The 21,384-nt window shown below is 45.1% G+C and overlaps 1 protein-coding gene and 1 long non-coding RNA gene across 2 annotated transcripts in view; one reads left to right on the forward strand and one right to left on the reverse strand.

The window, feature by feature from the left end:
• Positions 1-658: 658 nt before the first annotated feature.
• On the reverse strand, positions 659-8,728 carry NPPB (natriuretic peptide B). Its single transcript, XM_073601323.1, has 3 exons — positions 7,731-8,728; positions 4,607-4,862; positions 659-845 (listed from the first exon to the last, which is right to left on the reverse strand). The coding sequence occupies exons 1-3, from the start codon at positions 7,848-7,850 to the stop codon at positions 823-825; spliced, it is 399 nt and encodes a 132-aa protein (XP_073457424.1). The 5' UTR covers positions 7,851-8,728; the 3' UTR covers positions 659-822.
• The window catches only part of LOC141110106 (uncharacterized), a 45,045-nt gene continuing 31,046 nt past the window's right edge, over positions 7,386-21,384 (forward strand). Inside the window, exon 1 of the long non-coding RNA XR_012236242.1 lies at positions 7,386-7,832. This is a non-coding gene — a long non-coding RNA (uncharacterized lncRNA). The remainder of the gene's footprint in view (positions 7,833-21,384) is intronic.

Below are 21,384 nucleotides of genomic sequence, written 5' to 3' on the forward strand. Positions count from 1 at the left end.
TCTACTGCAGGGTAGTCTTCCCGGTCACGATTGCAGACTGACATCGGTGAGAGCCGGCGGTGCAGAGGACGGTCTATGTGGACAGATTTACCCCGGATGCCTCCATACATAGATGTGCCTCTTTTAATCATCAACCATGTGAGTTGCTAAATGTTCTACCTTTATTAAATGTAACCATATTGCTACACTTAGAGGGACCTCTCTTCTCTTTTATACTCTGGAGCTCCTGCTGGATTTTGCTTCTAATCCCCTTGTGGAGGCTTCCATTTGTGGATGGACATTTTATGGTTACACAACCTATCACATTGCTATAATCTTTTTATATGGACTATAAACTGAAGGATCTGTAAAAAAAAAGGTTGCGGAACGAATCATCTGAGTTTCCTTTATTTCTTATGGGGAAATTCGCTTTGATATACAAGTGCTTTGGATTACAAGCATGTTTCTGGAACAAATTATGCTCGCAATCCAAGGTTTTAGTGTAATGGTAATGCGCTGGGTCGCCGCACTCTCTCTTTGTTGTTATTTTGCAGTTTATGTCTGCTGAACCTTCTCCAAAAATAAATGGCTGATAACAGAGAACAGCGTCCTGCATCCGCCCCGCCAAGGCCAAACCCAGAGCCCAAAATGACCCACCTGGAAAGATCACACAACGCCATTTGAAAGTGTACGATATATTTTTATTATGAACTATGAAGTGTTAAGATTTACAAATGCATTTATAAAACACAAAATAAATATGTATAAATAAATAAATAAATATGATCTGGTTTGTCATAAATAGTAAAAAGAAATGCTCGGCCGAGTCCTCCTGGAAAGGGGTCATGGATATCTGTTTCGGGAACCTGCATGGAGAAAGGAGGAGAAGTTCAGACGGTCAGATTCTGAGCGGCACAATTATGTCAGCAAGTATTGTGATAAAAAAAGAACTCCGGACAAAGTTTTTCGTTGGGTTTGTAGGGAGTTGGGCAATTTTAAACTTCTCTGTTTTTTTATTGCTGAGGATAATCCACATTATTTCCTGCCCTGGTCACATATAGGGGGGGCTACCTATAAGAGATTTCAATCATTAGCATAGCTGTCACAAATAATTGTCGCCCAGTGTCTAATATCGTTATTTACTAAGATTGCTGGCGCCATCTATTAGCCATAATGGGGTATTTTCCAGAAATATCTTGCACTAGTCTTGCACAGTTGTACAGGCTCCTCTAAAATTACTTTCTCTGATTTCACAGCACACTGTGAGCTTCTCACAATGTGCATTAGAAGCCGCAGCAAGTCAGATAGAGCCTGTCTCATTTCCTGGCTTACAGACATCCAGCATCATCTAGCACTCTCTTCCCCATCCTAACTGCCCCTGACCCACCCCTTTCATTCACTGGATTTCAGTTCTTTTACTCATGGAGTCTCAGCATCACATGTAGGCGTTACCTAGGATGGTCCAGATGCAATTAAAGTCTACCTAGGAATGATCACTCCTCCAAACTGACATCCACCCATCAAGAAATTTTGATATATACATAATTCCTTCAAGAGCCTGCCCACTTCTTACATCAGGACTGAGGGCTCTGGAGAGGAGTACTGAGGCCGGCTGCTGGGATGTTTTCAGAAAGCTATGTATAGAACCCTTCCAACAGCCATGATCTGCCTGCATTGTATAGAGAAGCACAGAGACCCAGTGATGATGTCACTAGGTCTAAAATAAGGTTTGTAATGAAAATGAGAATGTTTTATTTAAAAATGTCATTAGTATGCTGATGGGGGGGGGGGGGGGGGGGGGAAATAAGCTTAAGCTTTTAGCTAAAATGTGCAGATTAATAATCATGAGTGATAACATTTTGGGGCAGAATTTAGGGTTACTTTTAGGGATTTTGACTTTTATAGTTGATCTTAGGTTGGGTTAATGTTTAGGATCTGGGTTGAGGTTAAGACATAACTTTAGGAAGATTTGGTTTACTTTAAGGGTCACGATTGTGAGTTAGATTCAGATTAAATCGTTATTAAACCCAAAAGCAAACATTTATTATATTGCAGTTCACTGATTCTTAAATGTGATGGCTGCATTCGTTTTTTTTTTTTTTTTCACTTGGTGTTTCTGCTATTAAGACAAACCATTGTCTGCTGTGACTGCTTATAAAATATTAGCTGCAGTATGACTTTAATTTGTTAGTGTATTGAATTCTGCTAGTACATCGATCACTCCCCCTAACCCCCCCCCCCCCTCGACTGACAACGCCGCTGTCTGAAGGAGTTTCTGTTGCTCCTTCATCCAGAGTGGGGGCAGTCTAATACAGACGGTGTGTTTCTGGCCAGATCTCCAGGTAAAAACAGAAGGGGAAAAAGCCTTAAAAAAAATACAAGCACCGTGTCTAATGATTGGTAAACTGCAATATATTACATTTTTGGTTTTAATACTGCTTTATAGAATGGATCTTAGGTTTAAATTTTAGGAGTCAGGTTGAGGAGCTGAGCTGAGATTATGGGTTATATTTTGGAGTTAGGTTAATGTCAAGAGCTGTGCTTAGGCTTCGGGGGTCAATTTAGGGGTTAGGGTAAAATTAACCTTCTCCTGCCCGCGCTATAGCCGAATGACGGCTACAGCGCGGGCCTTAAAGTGGTTGTATACCTTTATTTTTAACTTTTACCTACAAGTAAGCCTATAATAAGGCTTACCTGTAGGTAAAAAAAATATCTCCTAAACCTGTAAGGTTTAGGAGATATTCCCCTCGCAATGAACCGCTGACTGCAGCGGCGCATGCGTACAGGGGATTCTCGGCTGACAGCCCGGCAAACTCCGGAGCTTGCTGGGCAGAAGTCTCCCGCGCACATGCGCGGGAGTGACGACATCGCGGCTCTGGCCACTCACAGCGCCGGAGCCGCGATACCCAGAAGACACGCCAAGGGGAGATGTCAGCTCCCTCGGCGTGGACCAGGTGAAATGCCGGCGCCTCGTTCTAAGGTAAGTATCTCATAATGAGCTAGTATGCGATGCATACTAGCTCATTATGCCTTTTCCCTTGTAGGTGTAGAAAAAAAAAAAAGACAGTGGGTATACAACAGCTTTAATTGCCGGGAGGCCACCATATGACGTCTTCCCGTTCATGAGCTGCCTGCACGCCCCCTATGATCACCAAGTCTATGAGACCTGGCTGATCACAGACCAGAGTGAGGGGCCGATCCCGACCCCTTACCACATGATCAGCTGTCAGCCAATGACAGCTGATCACATGATGTGAACAGAAGATCAGTAATCTTTTTTTTTTTCCCCTCACGCTACCAGCGTGAGGAAAAAAAAAAAGCAGATCACCGGCTTCTGTCAGAGGGACATCGGTCCCTCATACAGAGAGCCGCGGCTGCCTCATCTGTGCCCACCAGTGCCACCTGCCAGTGTCACCTATCAGTGCCCACAGTGCCACCTACCTTTGCCCAACAGTGCCACCTATCAATGCCCACCAGTGCTGCCAATCAATACCCATCAGTGCCTCATCATCAGTGCCACGGATCAGTGCTGCCTATCAGTGTCACCTACCAGTGCCCATCAGTGCCACCCATCAGTGATCATCAGTGCCCATCAGTGTCACCTATCAGTGCCCTTCAGTGCCGCCCATTAGTGCCACCCATCTGTGCCGCCTTATCAGTGCCCATCAGTGCATACATGGGACATAATAGAAATTCTATGGGACACCGTGGGTACCCCGCATGAAAACCACGGGTACATCAGTGCTGCAGTATGGCATTCCAATGGGGACACTAGTTCTGGTGACCTATGAGGGGTAACCAGCACAACAACAATGGGGACACCCATGCCGTGGCCAAGCTGCAGCAGTGTGAAAGAAGCCTTAAATGTAGTGGTTAGGGGTAATCTTAAGGAGCTGAGCTGAAATTATGGGTTGCATTTAGGAGTTACTGTAGGTCAATGTTAAGAAGCTGAATGAAATTATGGGTTATATTTAAAGGTTGGATTAATGCAGTGCCGGGACAACGTCATCAAGAGCCCAGGGCGAACATGCCAAATTGCGACACCCCCCCCCAATATGTACGAGCATTATGTGTCAGCAAAAATCCTCTCCTCCTAAATAGAAATTGAGCACTGATCTGCATGCTTATCCCCTAAACATAAATTCCCCCTCCGTCCACTATAAATCTGCCCCCTACCGAAAACCCCCCAAAATGCCCCCCCTCCAGCACAAATCTTCTTCCCCTACCTCGCCTCCCAACACAAATCCCCTCAAATCACCACTCCTAGCACACCTCCCAAATTTCCCCTCCTAGAACAATTCAGATCCCCTGCCATCCCTCTCCCAACACAAATCCCCCCACCCAACCTCCTTGTGGTGGCCCCACACCTCACATGATAACACAGTGCCCATGGCAGCCGTCTCTTCTGCCCACCCCTTGTCTTGGCCCTGGATTAATGTTAAGGAGCTGAATTTAGGTTTCAGATTTTCAGTTAAGATAAGGCGGTTTGGCTGAGGTTCAGGGTTCTCTTTTGGGGTCACACAGAGGTATGTAATTAGGGATGAGCCTCAGAGAACTGGTTAGTGAATTTCAGCCCCATGTATCCCACATCCACATCTCCCATACAGAATCCAACCTGCTGTCTTACCATTGCAGCCCATTCCGCTCACAGAGTCGATTCTGTCAATCCGTCTCCCAAAGCAGTTGGAGCCCTTCATCACTTTCTTGTTGCGTACCAACCGTAACCCTTTGAGGAGGTTGCTGAGGGGGAAGGGGTTGCTGTCTGTGACTTCAGTCTCCTGCAGGGGGGCTCCGCTATCGTTTGGTCCCTGTATGCGGTCCTCCATAGTTTCAGTATTTCCCTCCAGTTCCTCCAACTTTTCCTCCAGTCTCCCCAGTAGGACCTGAGTACAAGACAAACAGAGCAAAGGGTTAACTGTAACCTCCGCCCTGCCAAAATATCAATATAACTGTTTTGTGCCTGTCAACTGTGCATACCTCCCAACATTTTGAGATGGAAATGAGGGACACCTACTAGCAAACGTATGTAGGCATAGGACACGACCCCTGCCACACCCCCTTAAAGGAGAATTAACCCCAAAAAAAAGGTTAAAGGGGTTGTAAACCCTCGTATTTTTTCACCTTAATGCATCCTATGCATTAAGGTGAAAAAACACCTGGTAGTCACCGGCCCCCCAGCCCCCCCGTTTTACTTACCTGAGCCATTTCATCTCTTCGGTGGGGACACGCTGTCCCTCTCTCCATGGGGTCCCGGCTCTTGACTGGATAGATTGATAGCAGCACAACCATTGGTTCCCGCTGCTGTCAATCAAATCCAATGACGTGGGGGCGGGGCCAAGTCCGGTATTCGTGTCTATGGACGCAAATGCTGGACTCAGGAGTGTGCCCGCAAGGTAACCCCCCCGGAGAGCGCTTCTCCTAGGGGGTTATCTGATGCGGGGAGGAGCTGCGAGTGCCGCCGGGGGACCCCAGAAGAGGATGTTCGGGGGCCACTCTGTGCAAAACAAGCTGCACAGTGGAGGTAAGTATGACATGTTTGTTATTAAAAAAAAAAAAAAAAAACAATCCTTTACAATCACTTTAAATCCACTTTTTTTTTACTACTACTATTCCTTTATATTGGCTTTTAAAATTTACAAATGCAGCAGTTTAGAATTTGGATGAAAGGTTTAGCACTGGGAAACTCTTTTTGAAAGATAAAAAGTGCATTTCATGTACAACTATGTGGATCAGACCAAAATGAGGGACAAATGAGGAGGAATGAGGGACAGAGGGACATTGCTCCAAATCAGGGACAGTCCCTCGAAATCAGGGACAGTTGGGAGCTATGTGTGTGAGAAGGCTCTGATAAAAGCTACTCCAACAACACTGTATACCTGAATTTTTTTAGAACATTGACATGTAAAATGTAAAGGAAATACCCTACTAGACACATTCAAATTTTGCTAGATGCCATAGATGTGTATTTACAATTCCAGACATTTTGCATGAACCCAAACATATTTTGTGTCTTCAGTTCCCACATGGCGAAAAACAAAATGTGAACATTCTCAGATGGACTTAGCGGAATCTTCACAGCTCTGCGCAAGCATAACAGAGCCAAGCAAATATCAGAAAACGTTTGCAAACGTAATCATTTCCCTCCCTGGCTTAGGTTAGCCAGGAACGTGTAAGCAAGCAAATTTTGCCAAATTTGTAATGCAACGATCCACAATGAACTGCTGTGGGTTGCCATGCATTGCAACACAGATATGTTGTCTCAGTGCCCTGGGTGGCATTTCAAATGAAGGGCACCACAATGCATATAATGTTATATGTAAAGGGACCCTTAAAGAGTCCAAATTTTAGCACAGAGCAGATCCACAAGTCATACAATCACACTTCTGCTGTTATATCACTACAATTTCCAGTGCTCCACTATTTTTGTAACTTAAGAGTAAGGTTGAGTTAAATTAAAAGTTTTAATTCTCTGAAACCTTGGCAAAATTGGGGGATCTCAACAAAATGTTGCTATTTTGTCAACATGATTTGGAGTCAAAGAGGCTAGCCAAATCTGGGAGACCCATTCATTAAAAAAATAAAAATTGGCATTGCCAATGGTAACATTTATTTGCTAATCCCCTCTGGATTTATTGCATCTCTTTTATTTTCTATGCACCTTAGCCCCATATAGTGGCCATAATGTGGTATTTTACTACTGCTCATAATAAAAGAACATTCATTCAGAAGGCAAATTAGCAGAAAGAACATTCGATTTCCCCAATTTGCATGGAACAAATGTACATGCAGATTCTTTGAACAAGTATTTTATAAATAGACCCCTGAGTGTTTTAAGGGTGCAATTGATTTCAGTTAGCTCCAGGGGGTATGAAAGCTCCCTTTATCAAAAATGGACCTGTCCTTGTGCCAAAAATAGTCCCTCGTTACTTTACATTTTCATCACAGAAAGAAAAAAAAAACAGACAATGGAAAAAAGTGAAGTAAAAAAATACTGAAGTTATAGAACACAAATAATAATCAAGTAAAAAAATGGAAATGCCACAAATACAACAACAAAGCTTTCCTAAATACACCCCCCCCCCCCCCTCAAAAAAAAAAATCTTAAAATAAATACAAAAGTATTTTTTTTCTAACAAGTTTCACCTGAATGAATGAGGCTGAGATTTTCTGCCGTGGCAGAAATGGCAACTTTGCTGCAACTTTTTCGCTGCAAAGTCAATTTTGAATAAATCAGTCTGGTCAGCCCTACCCAGGAGCAGCTAGACATTATTATTTTAATCTATCTGCAATAATCTAGTCTCTGTAATCCTTTGAACCCTTTAACAGCACAGAATGACCCCATAGACTGCTCTCCCATTTATGTTTTGAAGTTGGATCAGATATAAACTTGCTGCTTGAGCACTAATCTGGTGTAAGTCAGCCAGGAGCTCAGCGAACCATGCGTTTCCTCTAACCGGTGTGGGACTAACCCAGCTTGACTGATGCCTGGGCAGCAATACAATGATTTGTCTTGTAAATGAGATGTTTGCCCATGGGGGGGTTAACCACCTGCTACTAAGCGGTTAAAAACCCTCCAGTGTAGCCGAGCCCTCAGATTTTCTCCGTCGGGCTGTTAGCCAATAAATGATGCCCCTTTAATCGCACTTCTCCGCTTCTTTTGCAGCTAGAGCTAGAGAAGGCTGCTCTATCCTGGGCTAACAAGTAGCTTACAGCAGCCCCATTGTCTTATGATTCAGGAGGAACTGGCTCACCTTGAAGGAGTCCAAGTTGCTGTCTGTGTCCTGCTGGGTGATGGGATGTGCTGTGGAGGACTGCAGCTGGAGATAGACCAGAAGCAGGGAGCTGCAGAGGAGGTAAGCCTTCCACTCCATGGTAATGATGAGGGGGTTACAGCCACTGATGTATATCAAACAGCAAATGTCTCGTCTTATGTGTTGAGCTTTGTGTGTGGAGAGATCTGACCCTCTCTGTCTAAGTCTACACTGGCTTTTATCCCTGGTGTCCTTGTACTCTATGCTCTACTCTATATGTCTACAGGTACCCTCTATTATTCTATTTAGTCCTGCTGATACCCTCTACTAGTCTATACAGTCCCCCTGGTAGCCTCTACTAGTCTATATAGTCCTCTTGGTACCTTCTACTAGCTTATATACTCATCCTGGTACCCTATACTAGTCTATATACTCTTCCTGGTACACTCTTTCAGTCTATATACTACTCCTGGTACCCTCCACAAGGCTTTATGTTTCTACTGGTACCCTCTACTACTCTTTATATCCCAGTGCCCTCTGTCAGTCTATTCTCTTCTCCTGGTACCCTTCCTAGGACTCCTGGCAGTGCCCTCTGTCTGTCTATTCTCTCCTCCTGGTACCCTCCTAGGACTGGCAGTGCCCTCTGAGTCTCTAGGCGTTGAGCTTGCTCTTTCCTCTGCCTCCGTAGCCCTCTCTCATATATACCCCTGCACAGTGACCTGAGCCGGGATGGTGTGTGCACCCTTATCTAGACACATTCCCCGAGCTGTAGGCAACTGTCAATGACAAATTTCCTTATGAGGACCTCTTTTGCCTGTCTCAGGAATGTACAGCCCCCCAAATGATGACTCTACAGGTCTGAATCGAATTCCTCATACCAGATACACAGACCAGGTACAGATCTGTCCCAAAACACTAAATTAGGACATTTTCACCCTCCTCTCTTATAAGTCCCCTCTACTGACGAAAGTAATTAATTTAATTTTTTTTTCACAGCTTTCTGTCATGTTTTTATTTTCACTTGGGCAGCCTCATTGTCCTCGCTGACGTCCATAGGTTGGTCTGGGCTGTAAGGCGTGATTAATGAACTGTTAGATTATTAATTTGTTATGAAGTATCAGAACAACATGTTCAGGTACAGTGCGAGCCTGGAGTGGCGGATGGACTGTCCTCCCTGTAGAGGATTCATTGATGTCTGTGAGGGGCTGTGAAGGTGGAACATGACCAACAACACACAGCAAAGTTCATGTGCGGCACTTCCATGAATTTTGTCTGGGCATGATTTCCAGAACTCCTGGACTGTAACAGAGTGATTCATTTCATTGTGTGATCAGCCAAATCTCAGAACAAACCTTTCAGCCAATATTCATACACAGAACACAAACATTTCATACTGGCCACATGTAGGTAGATAGATAGATAGATAGATAGATAGATAGATAGATAGATAGATAGATAGATAGATAGATAGATAGATAGATAGATAGGAAAAAGATAGATAGATAGATAGATAGATAGATAGATAGATAGATAGATAGATAGATAGATAGATATGAAATAAATAGATAGACACTGGATACTGCAGATATAACATAGATAAATAGATAGATATATAGATATGTGGGCAGGTGGTACCATAGTGTGGTTGTTTGTTATATCCTCCATATTTTCCCATTAACTCGTTGGGCACTACCTACAGGCTCACATGGAAGGCCTACCCCACCTGGGTTCTTCTGGGCTACGTTAGGCACTTTACACACACTTGGGGTATCTTTACCTTTTTTTCACCAATGGCCTGGGACATTTTGGAGAGAGCCAATGTCAAAAGCCACCTTCAGCTTTTTCCACTACTACTCCCAATTAGCAGAGTCAGCCCCGCCATGATTTCTGCTCAGGCTCCAGACTCAACTTAACTATTGAACCTCCTTACCTCTGTACAGGATGGGGAACCTCTGTGATACAATCCGCTCCCTTTGCCATGAGAGACAGACCATTGGCTGGAAGAGTGCCCACAACATCTCCCTTGCTGCTAGGTGCTCTGCCACCCTTTAACAGGTACACTGTATCGACAGGCTGCTTTTTACACTTCGGTTACTCTAGGTAACCACTTCTGTGTTCACATTACTCCATTCCACACCGATGTCTTCATATTCCCATGTGCTATGACCCACTGGTTAATTGTGTGTAATTGTAATTGTATTGTAATACACCTCTTTGATTACTTCAGACCAAGCTCAGACAATGTTTCAATACTTTACTTACAAAAAGTGCAAAATTCACAGTCCAACGGATAAAGACAGTATTCACCCCTAGTTCCCTAACTATCCCTACAGGCTGAGTGCTTCCCTGGCATAACTGCAAAAGTGCATTCCAGTAATTGTAGTCCTTCAGAGGCTCTCTCACATAAGTGTAAGTCCTCTGGAGGCATAATCAAGTGCTGGTGTCTTCATGGTGAACCTCAAAATAAAAGTCTATACATGTGGGCAGTAGTATACAACATCCTTCTACTATTAAGGGTCTCATCTTCCATCTCAATCCCTTCCGGTCTCACAACCCGCAGCTGCGCATGGACTCTCTGACCTCACTCATCTCTTTCCCTAAGAAACCCCTCGAGCCTGGACTACTGTCCCAATTTATATCACACAGGACAAATGGGCCAAACATAAGCCTGTCAAAAAAGACCAAGAAACCAGGCATGAAATAAATTCTCACCCTCCTGGCCGGGACAGCACCTAACTGTTTCAACCTGCCTACAGATAGATATGAAATAAAGAGAAATATAGATAATGGATAATGCAGATATAACATAGATAGATAGATAGATAGATAGATAGATAGATAGATAGATAGATAGATAGATAGATAGATAGCCTTGAAAAAGTATTCATACCGCTTCAAATTTTCCACATTTTGTCATGTTACAACCAAAAGCGTAAATGTATTTTATTGGGATTTTATGTGATAGCAGTTGCGGCTGGTGCTCAAAATTGTTGGGGGAGTGCAAACAGCCTTACTGTACCATCAATCGCAGCCACTGTGCCATTAAACACAGCCACTGTGCCATCAAATGCAGCCACTGTGCCATCAAATGCAGCCATTGTGCCTATCAAATGCAGCTGCTGTGCCCTTAATCGCAGCCACTGTGCCCATCAAATGCCATCACTGTGTCATCAAACGCAACCACTGTGCCCATCAATTGCCGCCACTGTACCATCAAACACAGCCACTGTGCCATCAAATGCAGCCACTGTGCCCATCAAATGCAGCCACTGTGCCATATCAAATGCTCCCACTGTGCTCCATCAAATGCTGCCACTGTGCCCCATGTAATGCTGCCACTGTGCCATATCAAATGCTGCCAGTGTGCCATATCAAATGCTGCCAGCTCCTCGATGCTCCTTGATATCTTCTCCCGTCCTCTCTTCCTGTCCTCTGCTATGATTGGACACTTGATAGGCGTCCAATCACAGCGCCTGTCGTTCCAGCCAATCAGGTAACAGATCCGAGCACCTGATTGGCGGAGAGGTGGTTTAGTGTTAGGAAAGCGAATATTCATTTGCTTTTCTAATACAGCTGAGTGGCCTGCGAGCGCCCCGCATGGTGCTCACAGGTCACCTTTTTTGACGCTTATTAGAACCTATCACTCTAATCAAGTGATTCAAAAACACCCCCCACTGCTGTAATTCAGGCGCCCGGCACCCAAAAAGGGGCTGGGCGCCTGAATAGGAGGTGGCAGCGGCGGCCATAGATAGATTCATGCATTGCATCAATCTTCTATTGGTGCTAGAGGGTGGCAGGAGAGAGGGTGTGGCGCCCATGTGCCCTTATGGACGCATTGCCACTGTGTGATAGACCAACACAAAGTGACACATAATTGTGAAGTGGAAGGAAAATTATAAATGGTTTTCAATTTTTTTTTTACAAATAAATATGTGAAAAGTGTGATGTGCATTTGTATTCAGCCCCCCCCCCCCAGTCAATACTTTGTAGAACCACCTTTCTTTGCAATGACAGGTGAAAGTCTTTTTGAGGAAATCTCTACCAGCTTTGCAGATACTCATCTAGAGATTAGAAGGTCCTAGAGTCTCTCCAAAACCTCTCCCACTGGCCACTGTGGTATTAGACGTTGGGGCTCAGAGTCCTGCATTGAAGCACTAAAGTCAATTTACGGTTCCACAGTAGGGGGTGTAACGGCTGCATCACTCATTCACAGTGCTCTGTGAATGGGAAAAAACAACTACCAACAGTCTTTGCAGCTGTCAGGTTTTAGTTCTCATTAAACGCTGTTGAGCGCTGTGGTAGTTCAATGAAAGTTCCTGTCAGTGTGAAACTAATTGCTCGTACGAGGTGTGAGCACACAGCTTTTACAGAGTCTGTAAGAGCCCTACATAGCACCCACAATCTACTGATCGTGGGTGCAATGCAAAAAGATGTGCATTTATTATCTTTTTTTTTAAAGGTGAACTTATCCTTTAAGCTGGGTGCACACTGGCTGAAAACTTGTGAATTCTGGCAACAAGCAGCATCTCTGACTTAGCAGCACTCCCCAACCGTCTCTTCTCAATCTCCAGTGGGACTCCTCCAGTCCAGGGATGTGTCCCTTTTTGTGGGGGGGGGGGGGGGCAAATCTAGTCCCCAGGCGATGCAGGTGGATGCCATTTCATGCTAAGTGACCCATCCATGTTTGTGCTCCTCTGGGGTCCTTGTGGGGTATCTGGCTTCTGTCTGACTGCTGCGGTATAAGCACTACCCACACCAATGGGAATGTGATTTCAATGCATTTTTTGGCTGATAAGTATTACCCATCATTCACCCTCACCTACCTTTAGTCCCTGAGGAAGAAAAGATTGTAAAACATTTTGGGATATTCCCATACAAAACTTACTGTTTGGTGTAAACTATGTGGAAATATTGTTCTATTGTTATGCAAAAATGGGGTAAAATGTTGAGATGATTAAAATATAACTTCAGCCAGTAATTGTATTCTACAATACAATGCTTGTATGTTTATATGTTCCTAATACATGTGATGGATTTTTAAGGATTAATGGTGTATATTAGTTGGCATGCCTTAAAAGTCCCACTGCCCTACTGTATGTATTCAAAGGGATGTTGGCATTGCACATTCACATCACTTCATATATAATAATAGGGTACAAGCTAGATAGCTAAAAAGAAGATAGATCCTGCATAGATAGATAGATGGATAGATAGATAGATAGATAGATAGATAGATAGATAGATAGATAGATAGATAGATAGATAGATAGATAGAAGATAGATCCTGCAGATATAAGATAGATAGTAGATAGCTGTCAGATATTGACAGCTCAGTCAGTGTGCTGGGAGCGCACTCTTAGCACAGAACAGTGGTGCACCACGCACATACATGTGCGGCACATGGGCACTAAGGTTGCACATATGCATTAGGTGGTCAACAAAAGGTTAAGGTTAAGGGTTATGGTAGTTTTGAAAAAACATTTTTTTTACCTTAACAGTTTTGAGCATTCTTTTATTAGGCTACAAATATCCGAGGCTGGAAAAGAAATCCCCACCAGAGTCCCTCTTACACCAGGGCCCTAATCAGAGTCCCCCTTACATCTGGGTTCCTATCAGAGTCCCAGTTACATCAGAATCCATCCTTACATTGGAATTCTTATCAGAGTCCTGCTTACATCAGGGTCCCCCCTACATCAGTGGTCACCCTTGCATCAGGGTCCCCCCTTATTATGGGTCCTTATCAGAGTCTCCCTCACATTAAGGTCTCTAGCAGATTCCCTCTTATATCAAGGATCCTATTGTCAGAAACCATGAATCAGACCGAAACAGAAGTACAGTTAATCACACTTGTTTAATAATAATAAAAAGGTAAACAGAGTAAGCGTAGTCAATACATAACCAGAGTTCAGTAACCAGATCGGGTAGTCAGCCAATGCCAATGTCAGAGAGCCAGAGATCAACGTAGTAGTACAGCAAGCAGGATCAGGAGCCAGAAGGGACGTCAGCCAAGCAAGTCTTCAACAGGAACGCAGGAGAAAGTCTCTGAGATGTGACCAAAGGCGAAGGCAGAGATGAAGTGAGCTGGACGACTTAAGGTAGCCAGGACTGACGAGCAGATCATCAACAGCTGAGTCACTGTGGAGAGAAAAGAGCTGGCAATTAGCCGACAGCTGAGCGGCCAGCTCAGAGAAGGAAGGGCTGAGCCCAGCCCTGACAGTACCCCTCCTCAATGACCCCTCCCCCTCGGAGAACCACCGTGCTTGAGGGGAAAACGTCTAAGGAAATCACGGAGGAGGACAGGGGCATGTACGTCTGAGGATGAAACCCAGGAGCGTTCCTCCGGACCATACCCCTTCTAATGCACCAGGTACTGTATGCGCCCATGGAACCTACGGGAGTCAACAATGGATTGTACTTCATACTCCTCATGGTTCTCAACTTGTATAGGGTGAGGACATGGTACCAAGGTAGTAAAGTGGTTGCAGACCAAAGGTTTCAATAAGGAGACATGAAACACATTAGAGATGTGCATACTAGGAGGAAGGTCCAACGCGAAAGCCACTGGGTTAATCCTGCGAAGGATACGGAAAAGGCCCAATAAACTGAGGTGCGAACTTCAAAGAAGGAACACGAAGTTGGAGGTTGTGAGACGACAGCCAGACTCTGTCCCCAACCTGGTAGGAAGGCGCAGGCAGGCGTCTGCGGTCAGCATGGAGTCTGTACTTATCATTAGTATGTCGCAAAGCCTCCCGGACTTGTGCCCAAGTGGAACGAAGGCCATGGAGATGCTCCTCTAACGCAGGAATACTCTGCGGAACAAACGAAGCAGGCAACACGGGAGGTTGGAAACCATAGTTTGCCATAAACGGGGACAAACGGGAAGCTGAATTCAAGGCACTATTGTGAGCAAACTCCACCCACGGTAAGAGGTCTGACCAGTTGTTATGATGGTCAGAAATATAGCAACGTAGGAATTGCTCCAAGGACTGATTGGCTCGTTCTGCTGCCCCATTAGACTGCGGGTGATGTGCAGAGGAGAAAGCAAGCTGAATACCAAACTGTGCACAAAAGGCTCACCAGAACCGGGACACAAACTGACTCCCCCTGTCTGAGACAATCACCCTGGGTAGCCCATGTAAGTGGAAGATCTATCGAGCAAAAATAGATACCAGTTCCTTAGAAGTAGGCAACTTCTTGAGTGGAATACAATGCAACATTTTCGAGAACCGGTCAACCACCATAAGGATTACTGTGTTGCCGTGGGAGTTGGATAACTTCACAATGAAATCCATAGTCAGGTGGGTCCAAGGCCTCTCTCCATTGGGTATGGATTGTAGGAGGCCCACTGGAAGATGTCGCTGAGTCTTACTCTGAGCACACACGGAACAGGCAGCTATGAAGGCGGTTACATCAGCACATAGACTAGTCCACCAGAATGGTTGGGAAATGGCCCAAAAGAGTTGATTCTGCCCAGGGTGGCCAGCAACCTTGGAAGAATGGTAAGTCTGGAGCACAGCAGTACGGAGACTCTTGGGAACAAAGCAGCGGTCACAAGGTTTCTCAGGAGGAGCATTGACCTGAGCAGCAAGAATTTTGTCACCCAAAGGAGAAGTAAGACTGGTGCGAACTGTAGCCAGAATACGATCAGGAGGAATCACAGGAACCTGAACCGACTCCATTTTGGAAGTGGAGGAAAATTGTTGAGACAAGGCGTCAGCCCTTACATTCTTAGTACTGGGTAAGAATGAGACAATGTAATTAAAACGCGACAAGAAAAGAGCCCATTGCACCCTTCGGGGAGAGAGGCACTTAGCCTCAGACAAGAATGTGAGATTCTTATGGTCAATAAGAATGAGAACCAGCACAGTGGTACCTTCAAGGAGATGTCTCCATTCTTTCAGGGCTAAAATGATCGCCAACAGCTCTCTTTCACCAATCTCGTAATTGCACTCTGCCGGTGACATTTTCTTGGAAAAGTAGCCACATGGTTGCATAGCGCACTCAGAGTTAGGACGTTGAGACAGAAGGGCGCCAACTCCAGTCTCAGAAGCATCAACTACTAGAATAAAAGACAACGTAGGACCAGGGTGTGCCAACACAGGAGCAGAAACAAAGGCAGCCTTGAGACTCTCAAAGGCCTTAATGGACTCCGGAGACCAACTCAATTGGTTCTCGTCTTTCCTGGTCATATCAGTCAGGGGCTTGACCAGAGATGAGAAGTTACGAATAAACTCCGATAATAGTTGGCAAAGCCAAGAAAACGCTGCAGAGGATGTAAACCCACGGGTCGAGGCCACTGTAGGACCGCTGAAAGTTTCTCTGGGTCCATCAAAAAAAAAGCAGTGGAAATGACATAGCCCAGGAATTTAACCTGTTCACAATGGAATTCGCACTTTTCAAATTTACAATAGAGAGTGTTCTCTCTTAGTCTCTGAAGCACACGACAGACATCTGTGTGGTGGCTCTCCAGGGACTTGGAAAATACGAGGATATCGTCGAGATAAACCACCACACATAACTGCAACAAATCTCTGAGGACATCGTTAATGAACACCTGGAAAACTGCCAAAGCGTTACAAAGGCCAAAAGGCATTACGAGATACTCATAATGAACTGATATGGTATTAAACGCAGTTTTCCACTCGTTGCCCTCCTTAATCCTGACGAGATTGTATGCCCCTCTCAAATGAAGCTTTGGGAAACTGTTGCTCCCTTGAGGCGGTCAAATAACTCCGTAATCAATTAAATGGGATAGGCATTCTTAATCGTGAAACGATTGAGAACCCTATAATCGATACAAGGTCTCAGCTCACTGCTCTTCTTCTTCACAAAAAAGAAACCAGCACCAGCAGGAGAAGAGGATTTGCAGATGAAACCTCGAGAAAGTGCATCTGCAACATACTCCTCCATGGCCTTATCCTCCAAGACCGACAAAGGGTAAACCCGGCCACGAGGGGGTATGACACCAGGTTGAAATCAATTGTGCAATCATACGAACGGTGTGGAGGCAAAGTACCTTTGTCAAAGACATCGCTAAAGTTGCGGTATTCCTCCACTTTGGCTACCTTCTGGAAGCATCTCTCACTGCACTGTGGCGACCAGGACAGAACCTCAGCACGGAGCCAATGAAAAGAAGGGTTGTGCCTCTGTAACCAAGGATAACGAATAACAAGTGGAAACTTAGGTGAGGAAATAACTTGGAATTGGATTATCACGGTGAAGGGCCCCTACGGCCATGGACAATGTAACAGTCTCATGAGTCACATGGGCAGGCTGTAGAGGTCTCCTGTCAAGAGCCTCAATGGCAAGTGGAGGGTCACGCAGCTGCAGCGGAATCGAGTGCTTCGATACAAAGGCAGTATCAATGGACAGGCCTGCAGCCCCAGAGTCGATTAGAGCCTGTATCTCGACGGATGACTCAGCTTATCCTTCTGGGAAACTGGAGATGAAACAACGCCACCTAAGGTCTGTCCGTGACAGGACCTCAAGGTTCGGGCATTCCCTGGACGGGTAGGACAAGACTTCAAAAAGTGACCAGTCTGGCCACAATAAAGGTACAATCTCTCCCTCCTCCTAAGGGCTCTCTCATCCACAGAGAGACGCGTGAAGCCCAAGTGCATGGGTTCATCTTCACAGACCGACTCGGTACCAGAAGGCATGGGAGGTGAGGGAGGCAAGGGTGAGACTGCAAAGCTCGGAGACAAATGTGCAGGAGGCTTGCGCCAGCGCTCCTTAAAAGAGAGTCTTACTCTGAGTCTGGAGTCAATGAGGATGGCAAATGTGATCAACCTCCCCAGCTCAGTGGGTATATCTCGGGCTGCAATCTCATCCTTGATGGTATCCGAGAGACCATGAGAGAAGGCAGCCACGAGGGCCTCATTGTTTCAAGCAACCTCTGCTGCCAGAGTACGGAATTCAATTGCGTAATCTGCAACAGTTCTCGTACTCTGTTTGATGGACATGAAGCTCTTGGCAGCAGAAGCGGAGCGTGCGGGAACGTCAAATACCCTTTTGAAGGAAGCCACAAATTCAGGGTAACTCAGGACCACAGGTTTTTGTGTCTCTAATAGAGGGTTTGCCCAGGCCAAGGCTCTCTCAGAAATCAAAGATATCACAAAACCTACTTTGCTCCTGGGAAACGCCTGGGGCAGCATCTCAAAGTATATCTCAACCTGGTTTAGAAACCCTTTGCATTGAACTGCATCACCCCCAAATCGCTGGGGAAGCGGAGCGGAACCAGACATGCCTCTTATAGAGGTAATACTCGAGGTGGGTGCCTGCACAGAGACTGGAGCAGCAACAGGGACGGCCTGCAACACAGGGTGTACCAGAGCAGCCATAGTGGAAGATTCCAGGTGAGCCGTGCGACTCGGGAGCATTTGTAACGCCAAGGCAAACTGATCCATGCGGTGATCCTGGTCATCCAATCTGGAAAAAATATTACCAACAAGTGGACTGATTGCATCTTCTGAATTCATGGCCTTCGCCTACTGTCAGAAGCCATAAATCAGACCGAGACAGAAGTACAGTTAATCACACTTGTTTAATAATAATAAAAAGGTAAACAGAGTAAGCGTAGTCAATACATAACAGAGTTCAGTAACCAGATCGGGTGGTCAGCCAATGCCAATGTCAGAGATCCAGAGATCAATGTAGTAGTACAGCAAGCAGGATCAGGAGCCAGAAGGGATGTCAGCCGAGCAAGTCTTCAACAGGAACGCAGGAGAAAGCCTCTGAGATGTGACCAAAGGCGAAGGCAGAGATGAAGTGAGCTGGACGGCTTTAAGTAGCCAGGACTGACGAGCAGATCATCAACAGCTGAGTCACTGTGGAGAGAAAGGAGCTGGTAATTAGCCGACAGCTGAGCAGCCAGCTCAGAGAAGGAAGGGCTGAGTCCAGCCCTGACACCTATCTGTGGTCCCCTTACATCAGACCCCCCTCCTTACTTTGGGGTCCCTATCAAAGTCCCTCTTACAGCACGGTCCCTATTATAGTCCCCCCCTTACATCTGGGCCCCATCAAAGTCCCCCTTATATTAGCATCTGCACTTACAGTACATTAGGGTCCCTATCAGAGTCCCTCTTACATCAGGGTTCCTATCAGTGTTCCACTTACATCAGAGCCCCGACTTACATTGGGGTCCCTATCAGAGTCCCCCTTACATCATGGTCTCTGTAAGCCTCCCCCTACATCATGGTCTCTATCAGAGTCCCCTCTGCCATTGGGGGCCTTATCAGAATCCCCCTTGCATCAGGTTCCTTATCAGAGTTCCCCTTACGCTTCCTGATGATGACCTATTGATGGTTGAAACACGTTGAGGCTTATCTACATCATCTGCAACAACTTCCACTGACGCCATCTTAGAGCACTGAGCTGAGCTGCATCTTTGGACACACAGTGAATGCCGACACACATACTGTATGCTGAACTGACCGGGTGCCCGGTATAATCAAGCACAATCGCATGTGAGTGAAATTTCTCCCCCTAATTTTACATAAACAGTTTAACAGTCAGTTTTAGGCTACAAGCCCTCTCTTTATTCCTTTTTCTGAGCCAATTGCCTGAGTTCCAGGCTCCTTCAAAAAAAAAAAAAAGTCAGCAGCTACAGTATACTAATACTGTAGCTGCTGAATTTTAACCCCTTCAGCCCGGAAGTTTTGGCTGCTCAATGACCAGGCCATTTTTTGCGATACGGCACTGCATCGCTTTAACTGACAATTGCGCGGTCATGCGATGCTGTACCCAAATAAAATTGATGTCCTTTTTTTCCCACAAATAGAGCGGTTTTTATTTTTTGTGCTATAAACAAAAAAAGAGCGACAATATTGAAAAAAAAACACAATATTTTGAACTTTTTGCTGCAATAAATAGCCCCAATTTTTTTTAAAAGAAGCAAATTTTTTCTTCAGTTTAGGCCGATATGTATTCTTCTACATATTTTTAGTAATAAAACTTCCTGCTGACTTTGCCGCGGCGAGATCAGCCGGAAGTGGAAGCAGGTTTCCTGTTAAAACCAGGTGCCCGCTCCCCCCTCTCCCCCGAAAGGTTTCAAATGTGGCAGCGGAGGGGGCAAATAAGCCTTTTAGGTGTTGCTCTGGTTTAAGTTTGCATTATTGTTACTATGAGTGCGTGCTTATTGGTCTGTGTATTGATTTGGCACAAACATATTGATACGCGGTGATTTTCTTAACTATAAGCTTACAATAAGGCTTACCTATTGATAAAATGAATATCTCCTAAACGAGCATCGTATAGGAGATGTTCTAGTGAGCAGCAGCCGGGGACACCACCGGAGCATGCGCTCTGAAAGAACGGCATACCCGTGCCATTCCTTCAGGGCGCTGTGCCACGGCTGAGACTCCTGCATGCACTCGTGGGAGTGCCATCATCGTGGATTGGCCATGCAAGACGCGGCGGCCCGCGAAGATGGAAGCCTCTGCAGAGGTGACAGCATGGAGGGCTTAGTTTCAAGGTAAGTGTTTCATAATGTGCTAGTATGCAATGCATACTAGCACATCTAGTACATTATGGCTTTATCTTGAAGAAAGGGTTTTTTATATTTTTTTTCTGTAAGTTTACTATCGCTTTAACCCTCAAGCAGTGCACACGGCACCAAACCTAGCAGGGGGCTGTATAAAATCCAGTAGTGGTCTGGATGTAGTTTGCAGACCTCTGTGCTAAACATCAGTGAATCCTTTTCAGACATTATTAAATATCCACAAATAGTCTGGTATAACCCAGTCCTGCTTGTATCATTTAGCACAGCGCCACGGGGTATGACGGAGCAAAGAAAATTATTAGTAGATGGTAATAATAATAGTCATTCATGGAAATATTGGCAGAACTAATAACCTCCTTTTCAAGTGAGGGCATTAGGACAGATGTGACGGCTATTTTAATCCATCAGAAGGCATGTGTGCGGTTTAAAGACGCGCGCCCGCTGCGTTACTCTTTGAAATGCAAAAATCTTCCATAGAAGCATCCGTCCCTTTTGATAAGACTCCTTTGAAGCATCTTTACAGTGGTACAATTCTGACCCGCCGACCTCAGACAGTCCTTGATATTGAAATATGACCTACGCCAATGATTGCGTATTCAGAATGCAGCGTCACTGTATTATCCAGGCCGGGGTCAGTGTTTGTGCTTTATAATAATTTAGTAATGAAAAAGCAAACACATTCTGTTTTATCATGTATGTCTACATCTGACGGGTCAGACGACTCAATATTTTAAAGGTCGGCATATGGCGGCTCGTGATACTCATAGATAGGTGACAACCCGCGGCTGACTTATGGCGACTCCTCGGTTGATTGATCTTTTGAACTAGAGACCAACCAGAGACAGAAACAGCGTCTTATAATGAAAAAAGATGCATGAAAAAAAAATACAAACGCGACTGTTCCTGAAAAACTGGATGTGATGCTGACAGATGCAGGAAGGACGGGTGTGTTGTGTGTTATTATTAAATAATCTAGCTGAGAACTCAGCAGCAGTAGCAAAAGGGACAAAGTCAGATGAAAAAAATCAAAATCTGCAGAACGATTTTCTCCTATATGAACAATCTACCCTTTGTTGGTCATACATGCTTTTTCTGATCAATCTCCCAATCAGAATAATTGATCTTTAGTCATCAACCCATTTGATCAATGTGTCT

The sequence above is a fragment of the Aquarana catesbeiana genome, linkage group LG10 (genome assembly GCF_042186555.1).
Source record: "Aquarana catesbeiana isolate 2022-GZ linkage group LG10, ASM4218655v1, whole genome shotgun sequence".
NCBI classification, from domain to species: domain Eukaryota; kingdom Metazoa; phylum Chordata; class Amphibia; order Anura; family Ranidae; genus Aquarana; species Aquarana catesbeiana.

Excerpts from the sequence above, each read along its gene's own strand:
- NPPB (XM_073601323.1), bottom strand. The coding sequence starts at position 7,850 with ATGGAGTGGAAGGCTTACCTCCTCTGCAGCTCCCTGCTTCTGGTCTAT. Across the intron at positions 4,863-7,730 it reads GCAACTTGGACTCCTTCAAG|GTCCTACTGGGGAGACTGGA; the intron begins GTGAGCCAGTTC and ends TCTTGTACTCAG. Across the intron at positions 846-4,606 it reads GAGCGGAATGGGCTGCAATG|GTTCCCGAAACAGATATCCA; the intron begins GTAAGACAGCAG and ends TTCTCCATGCAG.